At 52.7% G+C, this 21,010-nt stretch overlaps 2 protein-coding genes across 2 annotated transcripts; both read left to right on the top strand.

Moving 5' to 3' along the window:
- Positions 1-39: 39 nt before the first annotated feature.
- CSUI_009872 (protein kinase domain-containing protein) lies at positions 40-12,837 on the top strand (the record flags this gene model as incomplete). Its single annotated transcript, XM_068069981.1, has 8 exons — positions 40-1,024; positions 2,823-2,988; positions 4,241-4,347; positions 5,435-5,516; positions 6,321-6,482; positions 7,340-10,337; positions 10,702-10,823; positions 11,635-12,837. Coding segments are annotated over 8 exons (4,863 nt in total), but the record flags the coding sequence as incomplete, so codon positions are not given.
- A 1,289-nt stretch (positions 12,838-14,126) lies between these two features.
- Positions 14,127-20,696, top strand: CSUI_009871 (fyve zinc finger domain-containing protein; the record flags this gene model as incomplete). Its single annotated transcript, XM_068069980.1, has 7 exons — positions 14,127-15,106; positions 15,428-15,870; positions 16,940-17,014; positions 18,026-18,144; positions 18,941-18,994; positions 19,720-19,906; positions 20,614-20,696. Coding segments are annotated over exons 2-7 (795 nt in total), but the record flags the coding sequence as incomplete, so codon positions are not given.
- Between the last annotated feature and the right edge of the window lie 314 nt (positions 20,697-21,010).

The raw sequence follows: 21,010 nt of genomic DNA, 5'->3' as shown, positions 1-21,010 counted from the left end.
GGTGCGCTGTCTCGTGCAGTGTCTTCCGTCCCTGCTTTCAAGCGGAAGTCGCGAAATGGGGGACGGTCTTCCCAGCCGCAATGGGAGGCGACGTACGCTGGCCAGGCTGGCAGGAGGAGGCTTCGTTTTCTCAGTCTGTTGTCTCCTACTAGACGGTGGGCTGCATTAGATCATAGAGACACTCTAAAGGCAGAAGGAGGACAGGAAGGAGCGGAGGAAGAGGAAGTCGAAGAGGGTACTCACCACCGGGATTTAGCGAACATAAAACCACGGGAGGGACTGAGAGAAAACCAAGAGCATTCGGCTGCAAGAGTAGAACGACGGCCTGTCTCGGGCCCGGCCAGTGAGTCCAAGGTTCAAGAGGAACCTTTCCAAGTTCAGAAAATGGCCGAGACAAAGACTGAAAAACGGCCATCTGGTCTGACAGTGGCGAGCGGTGGCTTTTGTGGTTCATCACAGGGAAGCAAAAGAAGAGGGGCAGCAGCTCAGATGACTGTCACTTCGAAAGAAAATCATGAAGAGGAAGCGTCAAGTGTTGAATCTCAACACCAGTCTCTGCATTCTGTGACAAAAGAAGAGATGTCGACACCGTACGTGGCGGCTCAGGCAGGACAGTTCTTACACGCGGGAGACACGGACGGAGGGGTAAAGACTGAGATGCCGAAGCAGTTTGCTGCATCTCCCGCTGACTGGGCACCTTGTCCCCGTGGCTCGTGCAGCCTTGTAGTAGGGCGCGACATCGACTGTAAGAGCAACGTAGGTAGCAGCAGAAGCACGAGTAGAACAGACAGGAGTAGAAGACGAAGGCGAGGGTGTGGAGGCGTCGTCTCTCCGCCTCTGCAAGACATTGCTAAGGGAAGGAAGAACAACCGAGCGATGTCTCTGGGAAGGTCTTCGGGAGTTTCCACCGCCGCCGACGCCAGGTCTCTACTGATGACACAAGTCGGCAAGCAAGGGTCTGAGGATCTGCAGGGCGTTTTGGGAGAAGACGAACAGCTTCAGATGCACGGATGGCTCTGGAAAGGTAACTGCGATCACCTTGCTTTTGCAAGGCGCAAAGCAGTCAGGTTGCTGCCGGAATGTGTGGGACCTTTCGGGCGTCAGCCGAGGTTTCAATCGATAAAGGGGAGGATCACCCTCGCCGTCTTATTGACGCCCGTCGTAGTGTTTTCTGGTATCTTCCGAGTCAGCGTCTTCTCAAGCCCAGTACAGTCTACCACCGACTTCCATGTTGCGTAGCGTCTTTCTCTACTCTATTTAATTCTCGTCCCCAGCACCCGAGACAATACGCTCCTAGCTGACGGTTATCCACACGCTGTAGGGTGAGGAATATCAACCCGGATAAGCGACACCACGGATAGGTTTCTGCTCTTGACATATAAACGCAGAGAGAATTATGGTGGTTCCTCAATGATGACTTGTTGAGCTGCTGTTCTCTGACTCACTGGGTTTTTTCATTTGTTCACTGAAAGGAGCAGTTAAGATTTTCTGTCGGATTTGTTTTGAATTCTCTGCACATGCCGTCTGTGAAAGTGAGGGTGGCTGTTTCAGACAACCCATAGTATGAAATCATTTCTGTTACGTTGCGGCTGCTGTTGAGAAATACTGAGGGAGAAGGTACTGTGTCTTTTCCGCACGATTGTTTCCTTCTTCTTGCAGTCGGTCGTCGTTTCGGGATGTGGGTGCGGCGGTACTGCTTTCTCACTGGCAAGCATCTATGGTGTGAGCGTCATCTCTCGACAGGAGCCGAGGGATTTCTTCCATTTCCTGATTTTGCCTACTACAGGCGCAACTGGCGCAGAGCCCACGACTAAGAAACACTCGCTCTCTTGTCGCTGTGAAGGCTAGTACAGTGTCTTTAATTCAGTTCTGTTGACGGCGTTTGGTCTTCCTTTTGTGCTGTTTCTCCCTAGATTCACCTACGCACCGTTAAACGTCTTACCTTGTTCGAGGCGGCTGTATACCTCGATATCGAAAGCCCGTTTTCCGTGCTTACCTAGCAACGGCAGCCGATAGCTTTTTCGCAGGCGGGCCCCCCAGTCCACGCAATCCCTCTCCTACTCCTCCGGCTGTGTCTGTGTCTTGATATGTTCAAGTATACGTACAGACGTGTTCATCAGTTCCTTCTACACACGCAGGGCTGTCCGTGTTTTTCTCTTGGATAAACAGATTCCTCTTCGTCTCCGCGTTACGGGTGGTGTAGCACTCTAGGCGTGCGCTCGGGTATTCACAGGCCGCATGACAGGCCTTTAAGGTGCTTTGGAGTCTGATTTATCTTCAAGGAAACTAATTTGAAGGCGCCTTCTGTACTTCCTTTCTCCGGTGCGCGCAGGGCAGCCCCATGTTCTCACCACTCAGGCTGCTCACTGTCTCTATCTTCACGGCTGCTCAGTGCACGCCCTTGCTGGTAAGAGAAAGACTATGTCGCTTACTGAGTAGAAGCCGCGAGCAGAAGAAGGTGTGTAAGACACTCTGCCACTGTCCTGGCTGAGACAGCAGACAACCGCCAAATGCACGTTCGTGTAACTGGCGTACCCGTACGTCTCCAGGTATCCCGGTCTTTACCGTTTCCCTTGTGTGTGTAGTAGGTGTCACGCGGTCCCAACTTGTTCGGAATCTGTTTAGGAGGGAAATGCAGCTTTCTCTCTGGGGCAGCCCTGTGTGTTTCTTGAGCATATGCGGCTCTATCCTGTGCTGATTCGAGCTTGCCTCACTGCCAGAGTAGTCCGGGCAAGTCGTTTTTCCTTTGTATGTTTTTCTTGTCCTAAGTGGCGTCTTATTCTGCGTCTTATATTCTGCGTGTTTTCACGAACTGTCGGAAGATGATTCGTCAGCTAGCAGCGCCCGATGGTGCAAGACGCGGTCATCTTCGCCTACCTTCAATTCTCCTGGCGGCGGTACCCGTGGCCGCTTTGGGTTTGAGATTTTGAGACCAACAGGTCGAGTGGCCAAGAGGCTGTATGCTATGACAGAGGAAGAAAGACACGAGTAAGGAAACGGATTGTGTGCTAAGTCATCCTCTTAGTCTCGCTTCTCTTGAGGATCACAGGGCGTATGATTTGTCGTTCAAAAAGATAGCGAATTTGTTTGCAAGCGTAGCCAACGTTTCCATTGACTAAGAGAGTGATATTTCCCTCTCAGCACCTTGCTTGACATTTCAGTATTCGAGGAGGACACAAAATGCAGCATTGCTGCACGACTCGCGTGACTCGGTAGTCAGCGTACAGCCGTGCTTTCGAGGAAAGCGCAATCTGCTCTGCGTGCGAAAGGCTCATCTTTGTATCTTCTGTAGAAAGCACGACTTCGCTCTGGTGTGCGCAAGGTTGTGGATCCACCTATGTTGGCCTTCTTAGAACTGGTTTCTATTTGTGTTGTGTCGTAGAAGACAGACGGATGCCCGCGTGTCTAAAGCTCTCAGGCAATCTGCTTCTTTCGTCTCGACGCCTCTTGTGTTGAGTATCCGGGAAACACATTTGCCACAGTTGTTCTTATACGTGGATCGGCTGTCGGAGCTGTAGGTCTGTCCAGAGAATGAGTTTTTGTGGACAGTCTATTGGAAGTCACGCAGCGCCGATCCTTTTCTCACCCAGATTCACTGTAGGGGACTCAGTAAACGCAAGCGCCAGTCGCCTCCACAATCCGGTATTTGACTCCTTGCGTACATGCATTCGCGTAAGCCGAATCATAACAGGGAGCAGACAGTACGACTCAAAGCTTACTAGAGGGCTGTGGGCGGGTGGGGAAATTTCTCTGTCCCAAAGGGGACACGTTCCCTTCTTAGGAATGTGCAGGCCTAGGTACTGCCCGTGCGAGTACTGGAGACCCACAAGTACAAGTGATATCTCTCCACGGATATAGTTCTTTTGGATGAAGGGCACCTTTCACGTGGTCGGAGAGGGAGCTGCGGAGTATTTGGAACCTTCAGGACGCAAAAACGTATATCTATGTGTATTTTTTGCACGGTTGTACTTTCGCCATATTTTTCTCTCCGACAGCGTATAAATTTCTTGTAGGCAATTGTAGGAAGCAAGTACGTAGTCGTTTCTATGGGTATACAGCATTGGTGACCCGATAGGTCTACCGGTAAATCTTAGTGAGAGATGACAGAGGGGAGGAAATCTTTCGAAGTGAAGCATTCATACGGTGCCAGGGAAAGAGGAAGTGTCCTGAAGTTTGACCAAATGAATCTATGAGTCTCCACATCCACGTTTGGGCGTTCTCCTTTTCGTGGGTTTATCAGATGGATCGACGCCCTGCAGACTGCATGCGGAGTGGAGGATTTCCATGACTTCTATCGAATTCACGCGGAGCATGTTATCGGAAGAGGAAAATTCGCCACCGTAAAGCGTAAGCTACTGTCAGTCTGTGCCTGTTAACGCTGAGGTATCGACTTGGGGTGTACATCGCTTTGAGTGCTGTACTCTTTGTCCCTCCTGTGTCTTGACACTACGAAGGGCGCACTTAGTGAAACACCCAGACACGCCTTTGACTCCTGTGCTTCGTGGGGGTCTAACTAGAATACCTTCGGCCGAGGGTCGTCATCTGCAGTAGGGTTTGTACGCGTCTCTGGCCCCGGCCAGGTCTGCTGAGTATGTCAGGCAAAGGTTGCACTTTTACCTCGTCGTGTTCATGGTAGTCGTGAGTGTGGTTATGATTTTGTTGTATGATAACCTCTACGCACTGCGCATTGTTTGCACAACACGCGGCTTCGCCTGCAGTCTTTATACCTCCCAAGGAGAGCGCATGAGCTTGTACACTCACCTCCCCTCCCCCCCGGGTGTGTAGACGTGAAGCCGTACTAGGTTTAGTTGAAGGTCGTTGATGGTAACAGAGGTTTCGTGTGTCTCGTCAGCGACCATTGAACTCCTGAGACAGCTCTAGAGGGTGCTGAGTCGTACATTTCTGTCGGGTCTTCGGCCTGTAAGCTTCTCTCGGTTGCGGAATAGTTGTTTGTGGAAGCTCTTACTGTACGGAGAGCAGAGGGACATGAAGTCTCCATCGGTAAAGATTGTGTGATTTGCACACTACCAGATGTAGTTGTTCGTATAGCTCTCTCTTGCTTTCTCTCTCAAAAGGTGCGATTGCGTTGGCTCGAATGAGAAACTGATCACGCTCTGCATTCGTCCCGAGATAGTTGATTCTTGGAACCAACTGGAAATCAGACTCATCTGTAGCGTAGCCTGATGAGTTTCAGCACTATCAGGTGAACTCGGTACCTCTTTAATCAGACTGTCCCGCAATCCTTACAGCGACACTGCCGGGGGGTGGAAGGCACTCCTCTTTTCTACGTTGTTTTGTTGCACTAGACATCTTCAACATTGCGTTGATATGACTCTGTTCACCCCTCTACATTCCCTGGCGTCCCAGCCCTTTCCGTGTTTCTCGCGGTGCGGTATTTTAACTCTCTGGTCTATGGCTCCCTCTCTCTTGTCAGTTGCACACGAGAAGGAAACAGGCAAATTGGTCGCAGTGAAGATCTTGAAGAAGGGTAGCGATGTCCTTTCTTCGGACGATAAGTGAGTACTTTGTTCGAAATGAAAACTTCAGTATGGACGCGCAGCGCTCTGAATTTTAGTCAGCCCTTACTCGATTTCTCTTGTCACGTGGTGCAGATGACGACACCGCGACAGTGTAGAGAGAAGAACGCTGCACTTCTGGCCCCGCGCCATGCAGCAACTCGTTAAGCTAATGCGTGATTGCCTCGCAGAAGTTTGTCGGCTGTCGTCTCGTTGTTGAGAGGGGGGAACTGAAGGCACGGTGTAACTATATTCACTTTTCATGAAGATAGTTAGCTCCGTTACCTTGTCACCAGACGTATTTTCTCATGGATCTGCTGGGTGTCACTGGAGTGGCCGCCTTTCTGAACTCTCTTCATTCGGACGCAGCATCATTCCTTCTCTATCCATGTAGAGAACTTTTCCTCCGGCGGGTCGCTTAATCTAAGCACAGTCGTTGCTGTCTATACCATGTCGAACAGCACAAACTGAAGAATGCAACACGCAAGAGTAGTCGAATATTCTGGGGGAATGTAAACTAGTTGGCTCCAATGTAAGCGGACATCACTACAGACGGCGTCTCTGTCATGCGGTGCGCCCAATGGGTTTTTGAGAGGTCTTAACGAGTGCCGGTCTCGCATGTCCTCACGGTCGGTCAGACGCTTTTACTCTTCTTATGAACAATAGAGAAGAGACAGCTGCGATTTTAACAGATGCATGACTGAGTTTGAGTCGTGTGTACAACTATAAGATCTGATCTCTGCAAGTATCACACACCTTCTAACGGATTTGTATGTATCTCTTGTGTTGGACGGTTCCTGTCAGAGAATTCGCTCGTCGAGAGATGGAAGTGGTGAAGGTCTTGCAGCATCCGAATCTGATCAAGACGCTGGATGTGTTTGACCGAAGCTGCACGGCGCCGTATGCCTATATAGTCATGGAGCTTCTACCCCACAGGGATCTTGCAACACTCATAAAGCTGTCGAGGTCAGTCAGTGTATTTGAAACTTTCCTTTCTAAGTGTTTTTTGACTTGAGATAGACAACTTCACCAATTCTTATACGCGTATGCCTGTACGAGCTTAGTGCCGCATCGGCACTCGAGATTCAAAGGAAGAAACCATCAGAAGAAATAGGCTGCTTCATTGTCCAAGCCATGTCACTTCTCGACTCGGAGGTCATACTCTGAGTGAAAAATGAGAAGCTACATACTGATTTGATTCGATGAACGCTTCTTCTGAAGCAAGCCTCTGGTACGGTTGTAGCCGAGAAAGAGTGTGTTATACTAGCAGTCTAACAAGACATCTGACCCGTTACAGGAAGCTGTCCGAACTCTTGGGTCTTTTCAAAGTCCAAGCTGTACACACTGCTGCGTCTCATCTGAGAAAAGGTGATTGTAAATGTTTCCCCTTGAGTGCTTCAGCCTCCGCCTCACAAAGTAGTCCTACTGCTCTTTCTTGAGTAGTGGTGCTTGCCTCGTTCAATAGAACTGGGATCGGGCGTAGGGCCAGGTTTTTACTGCATATCTCCTTTCCGACGCGTACACTTCCTTTGCTGCCTGGGTCGTTCTCTAAATGCCCATATCCTGCGAACCACGTACAAGTGCTTCCTTCTCTTTTTGCGCGCGAATTCATTCGCAGTTTTGTCGCCCTGTCTTTTCTTCTTTGGTTCGTGTTTTTGAGACTCTGTTTCCCCGTTGCAGCGCCAGCGGTGGATCTTTTCCGCATCCTACCCATCTTTTTCTTGTGTTCGGCATGGTTCGCGATGTTTACGTCTTGTTCACTCAGAACGATGGTGGCGCCGCGAGTGAAGGCGTGCTTTCCTTTTTGTCTGCGCGGGTTGTAGGTGTATTCAGTATCTTGCGATCAAGCTTCTCCGCAAACAAGAAAGCGGTCAGTCTTCGGCAGCTTTCTCGTCTTTTTCTTCACCGTCATCTTGTTCTTCTTCCTCCAGGAATTCTGGGCATTCAAACATCAAGGAACTTTTCTGTCCTGTCTCTTCAGCCGACTCTCCAAGCAGAGCGGGAGCCCATGTTTTGTCTGCGGTTGCCGCGGACGACCATACGTTGTGCAGTATCTCCCCTAATCTCGCTCCGTCTCTTTCCCACGGGCTAAGTGACTTCTGCCGTCTTCTTCCTCCGGAGACGTGCCTGCTCTTCGAAAGCGGAGGGTGGCTGTTGAAGGAGAGAGTTATTGTCGACATTGTGCTGGGTCTGTTGAAGGCCACAAGGCACATGCACTCTAAGGGTGTTGTGCACCGCGATCTGAAGCCGGAGAATCTTCTTCTTGTTTTGCGCCCGCCTTCTGGAAAGAGTGGCGCAGAGGCTGAGGATACGCGAGTCATTGGAGGGGAGAGGCAAGACGATGAGTGGGGTGCTTGCCGGAGAGGCTTCAATTGTGTACAGCGCAGTCTGAAGGAGCTGACCGGCCACTCTCTTGAAAACTTGAGAGAGTTCAAGGACTATCCGCGCGAGGGCTGGCCAGACACAAAAGACGGAGATTCCTCTTTTGAACTGCCGAAAACCGCCCAAGAGGCATCAGAAAGGGAGGGCGGACATAGTACTGCTTGTGCACCAGTACCGAACAGCCTTCGAGGAGTTGCTCTCTCCCCGGCAAATGCAAGGACGGCACTTGACTCACGAAGACCATGGAGAGGAGGCCTGAGCGGAACGAGGGATAGTCGGGATGTCCTGGAAGCCTATGGATCTGACTGCTGCATGTCAGGAACGCGGGGCGCTGACAGCGGCGTCTCACCGAATCTTGTTTTTGCTCTTGCAGGGGGAAAGAGTACCGTCCCTAGCAAAGGGGAGCGGGGCCCCTCAAAGGACCTGGGTCTTAGGGAAGGGATCCTCGGTGGGGTCGGCGTGCGCCGCGAAGAAGACTCATGGCAGGGTGAACGACCCCCAGCTTCCGCTTGTTCTTCGTCCGTTCCTGTCATCGTGATCAGCAGAGTGGACGAGGAAGCCTCTCACGTGTCTGCTTTACCTCCAGATGACTCGGCTGACATGACACACTCGTTCGCTCTGACCGGTGGGTCGTGCTTGCCAGAATCGGCTGAAGCGTTGCCAAAGCCAGGTAACGCCTTTCTGTCTCCTGGTTCCTTGTCCACTTCGCTGCGTTCTTCCATCTACAGGGATGGAAGCGACATGTCTGGAAGAGAAACAGAGGGTTCTACTGCAGAATCTTCGCCTTCCTCCAGACAGGAGATACGCCGGAAAGGAATAGATGAGAGCGGGAAGAAACCCTCAGCGGAGCAGGAGGAAAGACGAAACAGTGAGGATACCGTGCCGGCAGGAGCTGGTAATCGGCTTCGGTGGAGACGTGACAGTGCTGGAGGATCTACGGACAGAAGGGCGGGTGAGACACCAGTGAGAGCCTTGTGTGTTTCATACCACGAGCAAGAGCACAAGGCAGACGAAGGTTCGCTCAGCTGTTATAGCGACGCGATCCTACGCCAGCAAATGCATGGGCATGGAGACCACATTAGTGGCGCGGTACAACCAGTGGCCAGCGAGAGTTCTGTTGCGAAAAGGGAAGCATCTGCAGCGCATCAGCCCCCTGGTCCCTGTGCGTTTTTCTACGGAGGAGGTTGTAGCTCTACGGAAGACCTCACCGGAAGCTTCCGGGGGGCCGGTGGTCATCGCAGGTGGGACGATGCTGACCCTTTGATTGAGGAACTCAGGGGCTTTCCTAATACTGTTCTGACATCGAAAGAGCGGGAAGAAATGGAAAAGGTAGTCCCTGCTTTCTTGTCCTTCCACCGCAGCCGTGGTAAAAAGCTGTCTTCCGTTCGGCACGACAGCAAAAATGTTTCTCTACGTCGCGTAGATGGACAGCCATGTAATGCCAGAAGCGATTCAGAAGGCTCCGCAGTGCCCGGTCGGGCTAGGAACGTCACCACAGGTTTCCTGAAACACGGTTCTGAAGCCGCGGAAAAGGACGCGCCTGGGCCGTATTCTCAGTCGGTAAGAGCTGCCGCTTTAGGCCACCCACACGTCGGTGCATTGGGTGGCGTGAATGACCCCTGTCCCCCGCCTTCATGCGTCGGTGGATTCTCTCCCAGCTCCGGTCCCCGCTCTTCTTGTCCCTCGTCTGTCTCACCGTCTTCGCCTCCTGTGTCTTCGCTGTCACCTGGTCCCGGGCACAGGACAGGGATGAGCGGCTCTTTAGCTGGTCAGCTGTCACCGGCTTCCGCTGCTTCAGGTTCGTCGTCACCTCAGAGACAGACGACGTCTTCGTTATCCCCGTCACCGCCTCCAGTGAGAAACAATCGCCTTGCCCCTCCCCCTCCTCCTAAGCATCTCCTTCTAAGAGATTTTCTGCCTCCGCCGTCGACGTGCACATCAGCGTTTTCAAGCTCAGATGCAGAGGAGTTGACCCAGGGAGTCTCTCCGTCGAACACGGTGGACAGCGATCGTAGCGCGTCGCAGTCAGCATGTTTACTTACACCAGAGAATTTGAAGAAGCCCCATGCTTCACCATATACCCGGGACAAACCGGAGACTTCAGCTGCTGCTTCCTCTGCTGTAGCGGAGCACTGTAACAAGGGTTCAGCGGCACGACAAACTGGTTCTTTCGTCCACCAAAGAGTGGTCAGCTCGACTGCGAGGCCTACCTTCAGCTCGGATGTACGCGAGGACTTTGCCTCTCCGAAGAGAAGGCAGCGCCCTCCTCCTGGTCCAGGAAACGAATTGGAGAGGCTGCAGTGGTGCATACGAGTCCTTGAGGAAGTTCAGGATCGTCTTATCTCTGTTAAAGTCGCTGATTTCGGGTTGTCGGCAGTCCTGGCACCCAACTGGCGCGCCACGGATGCTCTAGGGACCCTTGCGTACGCGGCCCCGGAGGTGAGTGAAAGGATGGCCGGCGTCCGTGTGGATGTGGTGTGCGATCCAGTGGTCATGCTGAGAAAGATGGTAAAGTGCTGCAGGCAGACCGTCCTGATTGATTCGTCAATACGGAAAGCCCCGTAGGATTTCCGTGTAATCTTCGAGCCAGTACAGCATATACCCTTGGCGAAACCCTGTTGGGCAAGCGTGACCGTTGAGTGCTTTGAGCGCACACTTGAGAATTACACTACAGCATGCGATACTACCAGTCATTGCCATCTGTGTTAGAATTCGAACCATTCTGCATTTCTCGCAGCAGGTTCAAGCCTAAGTGCTTAAAAGAGAGGGACCCACCGGCTTTCGATGTTGTTTTCTTTTTCAGGTCATCTTGGGAGTGGAGTACGACAAGGCTGTAGACATGTGGAGCATAGGTGTGATTACATTTGAGCTTCTTTCGCAGGGGGTTCTTCCGTTCCCCGGTAAAACGGAATCCGAAATAGGCATGTAAGGCCTGGAACTATTTGTCAAGCACACTAGCATATCGTCTAAGGCATGCGGGTTGATTCCTGTGATGAAACCGCCGTCCCACGCAGTATGCGCGTTTGTAGCAAGAGCTGTACAGTTTGTAGTCGGTTTCTTGAAGATGACGTCACTGTGTAGAAGGATCTGTTTGGGGCTGCGCGTCAGAGGTTCTCAATCAAATCGGGACGGCCTAATGCGACCGGGTTTGCTAGTTTCCTCTGCTTGTTTTTCAAAGATTTTTGTCGTGCGCCGTGCTTCACGTAGTTCCATAGAATATCTTGCTTCCTCGGGGCTGTGGGGCCAGAAGGTCCGGGCTTACGCTAGCGAATTGTCGACCATACGCCTGTTGTTGCTGTTCGAGGAAGCGGGCGGCCTTCATGGTTCCGGTTAGTTGCCTGGTTACTCAGGCCTGAGTCAGGGCGCTGAAGACTTACACTGGTTTCTCAGAGCCAACTTCTTTCGATTTGCTTTGGGCACCCGTGTTTTGTCTCTACTGTATTTGCACGGGCCCAGAGTCGGGTTCAGAGTGTGTCTCCATACATGTGTTCGCGGGCATGCATAAGGTTGACGAATGCCATAGTGCCTGTGCACCAGTTCACGTCTTTTGGCTCAGGGTGCTAACGTAAATGGTCTTAGTGATAGAGCCGTGATATCTGTTCACTTATGTAGACCTTTCTGGACTGAATGGCGCCGGCTCCCGCATGTGATGATGGTGCGTTGGCTGCGTCCAAGTTCGACCGAGCCGAAATGTGCGTCCTGAGAGGTTTTGTTGCTTTGCCGTATGTGTGTCCAGATCGATTTTGGAGCGCCGTTTCTCATTCGACGCTCAGTCAAACCGCAGCTGTCCCCTTGTCAAACCCTCTGTTCCCGCGGAAGCGAGGGACTTTGTTTCGAGGCTGCTTTGCCCGCCTCAAAGCCGCATGACATGTGAGGAGGCGTTGCATCATCCCTGGGTGAGAAACGCGGATACATCAGACCGCCACTTTTTCGAGGGGTCGAAGCTGAACGCCCTGAAGTTGGGAAACGGAAGCTAACGCGTTTTATACCCGTCGGATTCAATCAGGTTCCTAGTCATCATGTATTTCTCTTTCCGTTTGTTAAGTGCGTGAGTTAGATCAGTGAACAAGTGATGCGGATCGGAGGGCGACCGAGGTGCTTTCAGAACCAACGAGACGGACAGGCTAGTTTTTTGTGGTAAAGGTAGCTGTCAGAGGCAGCTGTCTCGAAGGGGTCTCCGGAGTATTGATAAGTGCAGCAGCTCCGCTTCATCTCACCGGCTGTACGGCGGGATCATCCGAGCTTGATTGATGTTGGGGAGATTGCTTGTAGGGCCCCTTTCTCCCCTCTACTAGACGTCGCACTCCCATTCTGGTGTGGGTAAACAACTCACCTGCCGCATAAGCAAAAGCAGAAGAGAAACAGGTCGCTGATGTAATTTTCCCGGCTCGAAGAACAAGCTGCCATAGTTGCGCTTCCAGAGACTGAAGCGTTGGATTCTGTACGCGCGGATGTTGGCAAATGAAGCAGATGGGGAGGCGCTACGGTGACTGGCAACGGGAAGCCGTGCCGCGTCCGAGCAAGTTCACGCGTATGTCGACACAAGATCGTCGACTCACATCTGTCTTTTGTTCGTCTCTGAGCACTACCCCAGGGCATATTCTTCCTGTTCTTGCTAACTCTTTAGCTTTGTTGGAAAACACAGACAAGGAGTTGCGTGTGCCTTCGTCTCCAGCCGGTCCTCACTTGAGTGTAGCACCCTTGCACGGAAACCCAGGCAGTTAGCTTACGTCCTTGCACACCTAATCTTGTTGACGCTTCCCGTTGTTCATTTTGTCTATGGTTAGAAACAAATTGTCATACATGAAACTAACGCCGCTTTAACCTGTCATCACAGCGAAGCCTCCCGGTTTTCCAGTTTTTTGGTAACAGCTATGCTTTGTGGCGATCGCTTGGACAGGAAGAAATCGGGCAACGCCGAGCGACGGCAAGCGAAGCTGACTTCTCTGCTGTAACGATCATGGGTGCAATACCTGCTGCTACTAACAATATTCAGTTGGGTTGGTTCTTATGTGGCAAGTCGCCGTGCTACCAGGACTGTAGCTTTATGGGCGACTATCAGATTTATTCTGTTGTTTATTTGACGACATATACCGGTGCAGATCTAGTACAATCATTACCACGGCCCGGACTCCGACGAACCCGCGCGGGTACAAGCGGGGCTTGCTCCACCACGGGGCTCCGCGCCGCCACGTATTATGCCCACACAGCCGAGGCCAGTTCATGTTTCAGGATTCAGAAGCTGACGTAGCGCCGTTGGACAAGAGAGCTCTAGTGAACAGTTCGACCGTCTCTAGGCGGGGGCAGCTGGCGTGCTCCCCATTCAAGCACTCCTGGAAAGGGAGGCAGTGGGGAAGAGATGTGAAAAACACAGTGACGGACCGTGCAGCGGAGACAGAATGGCAGACGCTAACTCTGGTGCCCTTAGCACTTTACATACTGATAAAGCATGGAGATCGTCCAGAAAGGGAAGAGGACTTCAGTCTTGATACACAATCTTCTTGATATTACCAGGCTCTGTCCGTGACGCGCTCGCACGTCGAACGGCGGAACCCTGGCTTCTTGAGCGTTAAGGGTTCAGTTTCGTTGGAGCAGAGAGTTCGACTCCTTGCAGCTTGACAAGGCCGCAAGCACCAGAACTGGGTACCACGTCAGTCTTGCGTCGCACCGTGCGGGGCTTGCAGTTTTCACCAGGGCGCTGTGTGTGTGCGATCCGAGCGCATCGTGGCCTGCTGCTAAGACCGATAAAAGTGCACCAGCATAAGAAGCTGTCCGGCTCTTTTTCGATGTCCACACAGGTGCCTGTCATGCCCGAATAGTTGTTCGCTAGGCGGCCGGGGTCCGGTTAGGCATAGCGAGGCTTGAAGGGTAGTGGCGGTCGGGGAAGCCAAGGGCCAGGCAGTAAGCAGGCTTCCATCCATATTCTCTAGGAAAAAGCACTCGATACTGCAAATGCAAGGAGAAGCCGGTTCATCTCATGCGAAGCGGGTGTTAAGGAGAAACAGTCTTCGACAATTCTTTAAGTTACAACAGGGCTGCATGACCGTGAAGATGACTGGACACGGTGAGCCACGAGCGAGCGGCTGCCACCTTGCTTCTATGCGCGGAAAGGACGCGAGGCTTTAACTCCACGCAAGCCGACGGGGGTACTTTGGTGGGCCTGCTAGACGGCCAGCAAAGCGAGAAATGGAGATTCACCTCTGACTATACTTTCTTCACTCGTTCATACAAGGTCCTCCGTACCCACGGGTGATCACCAACCGAGCCAGTCAGCCATAAATCTAGAGTGCAAGTCACTTGGCATGCAAGCACAGGCCAATAGCTATGGCATGCGAGCCTCAGCAGAGCTGAACTTGGCCACTCCATTGTTGGGGCTTTCTCGTAGTTGCTTTTGTTTATGCTTTCGTTCCTGGAACTTCGGTGGAGTCGTCTCACCGCTGCTTTCTGGAGACGTTTTCGTGCTGCCGTGCTTCTGGCTGACTGGACGCACGCATCTCACTAGGCTCAGCGGCACTCGTACTGACCCCGGCGTATCTCGTCGGAAGAACCTTTGTCAGCGTTCTCGTCCGTCAGGCCTCAAGTACTTTTTCCTCATGTACCCCCCCGGCTTGGACTGCTGTGCATCATCTGAGCCGCCACAGTGTCCCAATCGTCCAATGAAGGCTCGACTGGGAGGTTTCCGCTTCAAGACTCGTCTCCTTATCTGATTCTTGCCCGACCTCCTCGAGGTCCTGCCTGTAGGCGAGCAGGTGGGACGAATTGTAAACCCGAAGAACAGTGTGAGCATACTTCCCCGTCCGTGCGTCCTCTCGAGCATGTTTTACTACCGCGAAGCATAAGACGAAGGTGTACAACCAGCGACTCCGGGCCCCGAAGTATGTAACGTACTTTCTGCAGTGTCGTCCCATTGACGTATCAGGATGGCCGCTAGTGTCTCGCATACGCCTCCGCGAGGCTGGATCTCTACATGAGTGCAAATTCACCACCCGGCTTCAGGGTATTTGCATCTTTTGCCAGGTCCACGTTCCGCGAAGTTCTAGATGCCCGCGGACAAGTTTCGTTCGATGCCCTTAGGTTCTTGCTGGGCCTCGTTAGGGTGTCTTTTCCTACCTGAAATGGGTGCGATGGTCCTACGTGTACGCTGAGTCGGTGCGCCACTCGGGATTTTCGGCTCCCGTTCGCCTGACCAATGTCTTGCATGCCTACAGGTCAGTTGCCTACTTCCATCAGGCGCATATCTCCTGTGTCTGGCATAGTAGGTATCTAACAGTACACCTCAATTCACGGTCCTCGGGCCTTCCGTGTCTCTGCGGGTATACAACGCATCGGCACGTGACTCGAAACATGCTACCAGAAGGTTTGCAGCATTCACTGGGCGATCTTTGCCCAATCTCTTCCCGCCTGTGCTTTCTCGTGAAGACCTCTTGTATCTGGCACGCACGCCCACTTGATGTGCTTGGGCCCGTGTCACCGCGCCCCATCAGTGTTTCCTCGCTTTGTTTTGCTTTCATGATTTTGTGCTTCCCCAGGGCAGTTGACCCAAGCACGTGACTCCGTCAGCCAGCACGTCGCGGTCCCCTTTCGGGCCTGTTTTACCCTTTTCCTTTCAGCATCTGCTTCTGCTGGTGTGATAGCTCGCCACGCTGGGTGTCTTCCTTCTCCCATCTTGGACACGTCTCCATCCGGGGTTCAGCATGTCATCTCGAGCCCCATCGTCTCCCCGTTCAGCAAATGGCGAACCATGTCTTGGAAACACTGAGTTGCCAGTCGCGGGGAGCCCCTCCAGTTACCGGGGGCAGCATGGCAAACAGGGAAAGGACAGAGCCTCTATGCAAGGGGGGGGAGACTTTTCTAGCACTCAGGAAAGTAAACTAAGCGGGGGAAGTATCCGTCGTCCAGGTGGAGACGCTGCAGCGAACAGAGGAGACTACGGGGATGCAGGGCCGCCCGATAGTGGCCGGCAGATTGACTGGTGAGAGGGTGACTGGCAGTACCTTCTGTAAGTTTTTCTCCAGCAGGCAGAACGATCTGCACTGCGGCACTGTGTGGGGGTACAGTGAAACCGTCAGGCACTTCTTCACTTGCCGGTTTTCCCCGCGGACGGTTATGCCCCCCAGGTGTACGAGAGAACACTAGGAGAGCCAGAATGGTAGCGGGACCGCGGTTGGCGGAAGTGCACATCGAAGGGTCTACACCGGTTTCAAAGAGGCGGACGCCATGTATTTCTGTGATAGCATACGAGCGTCCATCTCTTGGCAAGTATACATGGTACAGGCTTCGCTGTCCGACCTATATATAATTCGAGGTGCCAGGAAACACGGAAGAGCCGGCAGCTAAGAGACTGGTGCAGATTTTGTACTGCTTTCCAGCCCTCGGGGGAAGCTGCGCACGTCAGGCTCGGTTGTTGGCACGCGGGGGGGGGGCGTCGTAGCAGTTATAGAAGGGCTCACTGTACTTGAAGATAAGGCACATGAAACTCGCTGGCACGGCTGTACACCCCTCCCTAGGTTCTCGTGTATATTCGTATGAGGGGTGCCGGGGGGAGGACGGTAGTAGCTGAGAGCCGGGAGAAACCAAGAAGAAATCATCTGCCCCAGGTTATCTTGTCGAGACAACTGCATGCGAGGGTTGCCACCGGTTGCTCCGAACAGCAGCCTACTCGGAACTAGGAAAGACTCTTGCTCGCTGTCTTCCGTAGGGTTCCAAGCGAAGAGGTTACCCACTGTAACCACTGCCTCAGCGTCTTCACCGTCACCAAGTGGAAACATCACTGTCGAGCATGTGGAAAGGTACGTGCTCGGCCACGGGGCACCTGTCTGATGGGACAGGGCAGCTCAGCTGAAAACTAGACTCTCGTACAGTGAGTTCTCTCCCAGATGTCCCCGGAATTACAGGCTTTTGTGTTTTTCTCACGTTTCACACGCATACCTCGAGTGTCTGTATGACGTAAATCTACTGCCGCATGCATGAACCGACGAACCCGAGGCCGCCGCAGTTGACGGGGCTGTGACTCCCGGTGCCGAGGGGTGTCTTCCTTGCAGGTCTTCTGTGGAGAGTGCTCGACCATGCGGATTCGGCTCCCAGACCTTGGCTACTTCGAGAAAGTCCGCGTCTGCGTAAGTCCTTCCACCCTGTTTGGCCTCCACAGTCTTCTGAGTAACTCGTGCTGCTTGGAGTTTTCTGTTCACCTGTGGACGGGTGTGAACTGCGGACTGCTGCTCAAGGGCTGGTGGGATCCATCCTGTCCCGACAGCTGTCCTACGCTTTGCCCTTCGTTTGCGCTTTGCGCGTAAAGACCACAGTGGCGTTGGTATCCGTGTCCGTGTGTGTGAGCGCGCTTATATTAAAAGGCCATCGTAGAGGTTCTCTCGTATCCGGAAGCAGTGCCGAGGTTTTGTCGAGGGGGGTTGTGCGGGCGGCTAGACTTGCGTATAACCTGCAGGCGGTCGCTTTCGATATTTCAACAACGCTGGAATGTTGCTGTAAACCTAGGTTTTCCGGTGGTCCTGCAGTATGGACAGAGCGCTTAGTGGGCATTCGCTCTGCTCTGACGCTTCAGAACAGTTCTCTTGCCCATACCACTGCACCTTCTGATTTTCGACGAGAAGGTGGAAGTTCGTGTGGATTAGCTGGGCATAGCGCTGCTGGCACCCGGTTCTTGGAGGTAGCGACATTTGCATGCCCCGAACTGTCGCTTGTCCTCTGGTCCGAGGGGAGATTCGAGAGCCGTCTGTGTGTAGTGGTGTCACCGGGATGAGTCGGCATCGGCTTAGCAAAGCGTGTTTCTAAGTAAGAACGAGGTGAAGCACTGCCTTCAACGCGGCTTCAGTTTCTGAGGCGCTTGTCTCGGGAAGAGAGGACAACTACACGGATATCCGTAGCGGTGTACCAACCCTATGTCACACGTATACACGACCGACCAGTACGGGACTTGGAATCTCCCTTTCAACTCGCTCGAACGGACTGTCGGTTTTGCATGCATTTTGTCGGACTTTTCAGCGGAGTCAGTACTCCAATTTTGTTGGTACTAGCACAGCCAGAGAATATCCGGTACAGGCCTTAAGAGCACGACAGAGAGCTCAAGCACACGGGGTCAGATTTTCAGTATCTCTGCTGTCTGCCTTCAGGATGGTGCGTCCCCCCTTCTCGTCGACGTACTCTTGCCTCGGAATCACGAGATATGAAACTCATATTCAGCAGACGCTCAGACAGGCTTTCGTGTGGCGCGCATGCCGTGCCGAGCTATGTACGAGTCCGCAACCCGAGACACACCCTGCAAAGGGGTTTCTTCCTTATTTGACGTGTTCCCCGATTTTTGAGGTCTTCCACCTTCTCGACGGGGGACACTTATGAAGTGTAGAGAAAGTTTCGCACAGCGGCCATGCCGAGAGGGACGTTGGCCTTCCCTGTGTCAGCATTATCTGTCTTGTGCCGCTCTACTTGGATACACTTGGAACTACTTGTAGACACTTTCTCGACAAATAATGAAAGAACGTTTTGACACCTGACTAGCGGTGCTGAGCTTCTCACTCACTGTGTCGGGGCACTCGAATACTCAGGTGCGGGACCAAGTTAGCCACACTTTGAGTGCGTTTTCAGAAGCTGCGGCCGTAGTAACGCGCACATAGCAAACAATGTTTCTCACGCTAATATCGCAAAAACGCTTGGAGGGGCTAGTGCTGACCGCAGAGTTTCTTTGTTCCCCAGCATTGGAGGCCTAGTGAATGGTGGTACGACCGTTCGCTGATCTTAGTGGAGGGGCGCAGTGCGGAGGGCTCTGGTCCCTCAAGGAAATCTCTTTCAGGGTTTTGATGCTGTTCCGTCGTGTTGGTTGCGGTATGCCAATCCCTCGTTTTATTGGCTTCGCCCTGTTGACTCGTTCTGCGTATTTCGGGAAGACATCGACCCGCTTACGAATCAGACGTTTAGATGGTGCGATTCGAAGGAAGGAATGAGCTTGGACTGTGTTTGGGAAGGTTGCCCAGCGTGTGGTAGTCTCCCCTTGGATATTTTTTTTTTCCGGCAATTACTGTCGTCTACAGATTGCGCTCTCTCCCGGGCTTCGTCGCACACCCTGTCGTTGCAAGAAGATCTTGGTAAGAATCCCCGTAACTTTTGAATTTCCGTGCGTCAAGACATACTGCTGTAGACACTTCGGCAAGCACCGATCAGTCTGCTTCATTCGCGTCTGGTTTCCATTTTGTCTGCTTCGTACTGTGTAGCCTTGTATGCGTCTCAGCGAGTGTGTCGTCATTGTTTGGGCCTGCTTTCATCTCCTGACACGTGCGTCTCCGTCGTTACTATAGGAGTGAAAAGCAAGCACTTTCCTGACAGGTTCACCCAGTCAGAGAGAATGACAGAATGGCTGCACGGTCGCAGAACTCTGGGTGTCGCTAGTCAGCGCACAGCTCATGCCTAGGCTCCAGTTACTCTTTGCACGCCGCTCATTTCTCGGTGCGTTTCTATCGTACTTTGAGGGAAGAAGAAGTCTGGCAGCTCAATTGTGGCTTCAGGCTTTAGTCTTACTCAGCGTATACAAAAGGGCAGTGCGAGATGCTGTGTAAAGCAGTCTTCATTGAAGGCAGCTGGCTGCTTTTCCCGCCCCCTCCACCCGTCAAGGCTTTGCATCTGACGTAAACGTTTTCTCTCAGTCTCTACGCACGAGACTTCCGGGACTGTTGAGTGAGTTCACGCTTTCGCTAAGACAGAGCCCCGAAAGACATCGGCAGCTGCGGTTTTTTTTGCTGGGGTGTGAGTATGCAGCGATGCCCTTATGTCGGAAATTTCATCTTGAAGTCTTTCTCTTGTTTGTTCTTTTCAGACGTGAAAGAGCAAATAAACAGCAACTTGAAACGAGCTCTGGAGGAGAAGACTCGTCAGATTGAGGCATTCCGGTCCTTCCTACTGCAAGTGGAAAGCCTAGGGGTATCGGAGAACTCCGGACTATGCCTCGCTGTCTGCGCTCCAGGCGGACAGCCCTTACAACATCAGGCACAGGCCATGAGCAGGCGAGTCGACTAATGGGTGTGTTTAGAGGAGAGAAGGGGGCACGTGTGTTCTCGCGAACAGCATATGCGTCTCGACAGTCCAGGCAGCCGGCATTTAGGTATATTTGTATCGGGTTCCACTTTGATAAGGACGGCACCAAAACCATAGTGCTTAGCCAGGGTTAACACCTACTGAGTCTCTCGGCGCTGCTACTTTGTCTCATTCCTTCTGCTCTTCTGTTTGCTAAGCACTCGCGCTCCGGGTAGACGGTAGCAGAGTGTATAAGGTAGGTTCAGTCTTTGGAGCGGACCCGCCAGTAGAGGCAGGTGTCGATCTGCAGATGGATGCACGCGAAGGACCGGTGTGGTTCACCAACTTTGTGTGAGGTGAACTTGACTGTTCTTCGTGGACCTTGTGGAGTTTTGAAGAAAGTGTGGCTGCAACGCAGAACGTGGCGCGACGGGAAAAAACATTACACGTTTTCTGCTGCGTTAGCATGCTTTTCGCATGCACAGCCAAAAGACAGACGGTGTGCGAGGCTGCCCCGTGTGGATGTGATTCGTGAAGTGCTGTTTTCTGGGAGACACGCTGACATAACCTGTCTTCAGACGGACAAGGGGGGACGCATTCCATGTCGCTTTTTGGCGCTTGCGCCGTGTACTTCCTCCATGGTAACGACAAGAGATCGAGGCTACTTTGCCACCTCGGTTTCTAACTGTCTCCGCAGTCAGGACGAATTTGCATCGTTGATGCAGCAGAGCGAATACGGCCTACGAAAGCTTGTGGCGCGCCTCCAACAGTATGAAGACGAGTTCGATGACGTGTAAGCTCCGATGAGGCGTCCACCTAGCTGCAGGGCCTTCTCTTCATAGTCGTCTTACACCGATACGTGTGACGGCACGCAAGCGAAAAAGGCTCTCTGGGACAGGGGACATGTTTTTCCGTAGTGGCGATTTCGTGTGGTGGCAATAGCAGAGGCGGTGCAAGTCTATCGGATGGCTGCAGGCAAGCAACTGAGTCTCGAGACAAAAGGGAGCTCAGTCTCGGACACGTCTTTCAACGGTGAATCCTCTGCGGCCGCTGTCTCTTTGCAGACGTAGTGTTTGTCGCAGAATGTCTGCATG

The sequence above is a fragment of the Cystoisospora suis genome (genome assembly GCF_002600585.1).
Source record: "Cystoisospora suis strain Wien I chromosome Unknown contig_6230, whole genome shotgun sequence".
Taxonomy (NCBI): Eukaryota; Apicomplexa; class Conoidasida; order Eucoccidiorida; family Sarcocystidae; genus Cystoisospora; species Cystoisospora suis.
The sequence above is the reverse complement of the archived record's forward strand: the minus strand, read 5'-3'. Positions and strand labels throughout refer to the sequence as shown.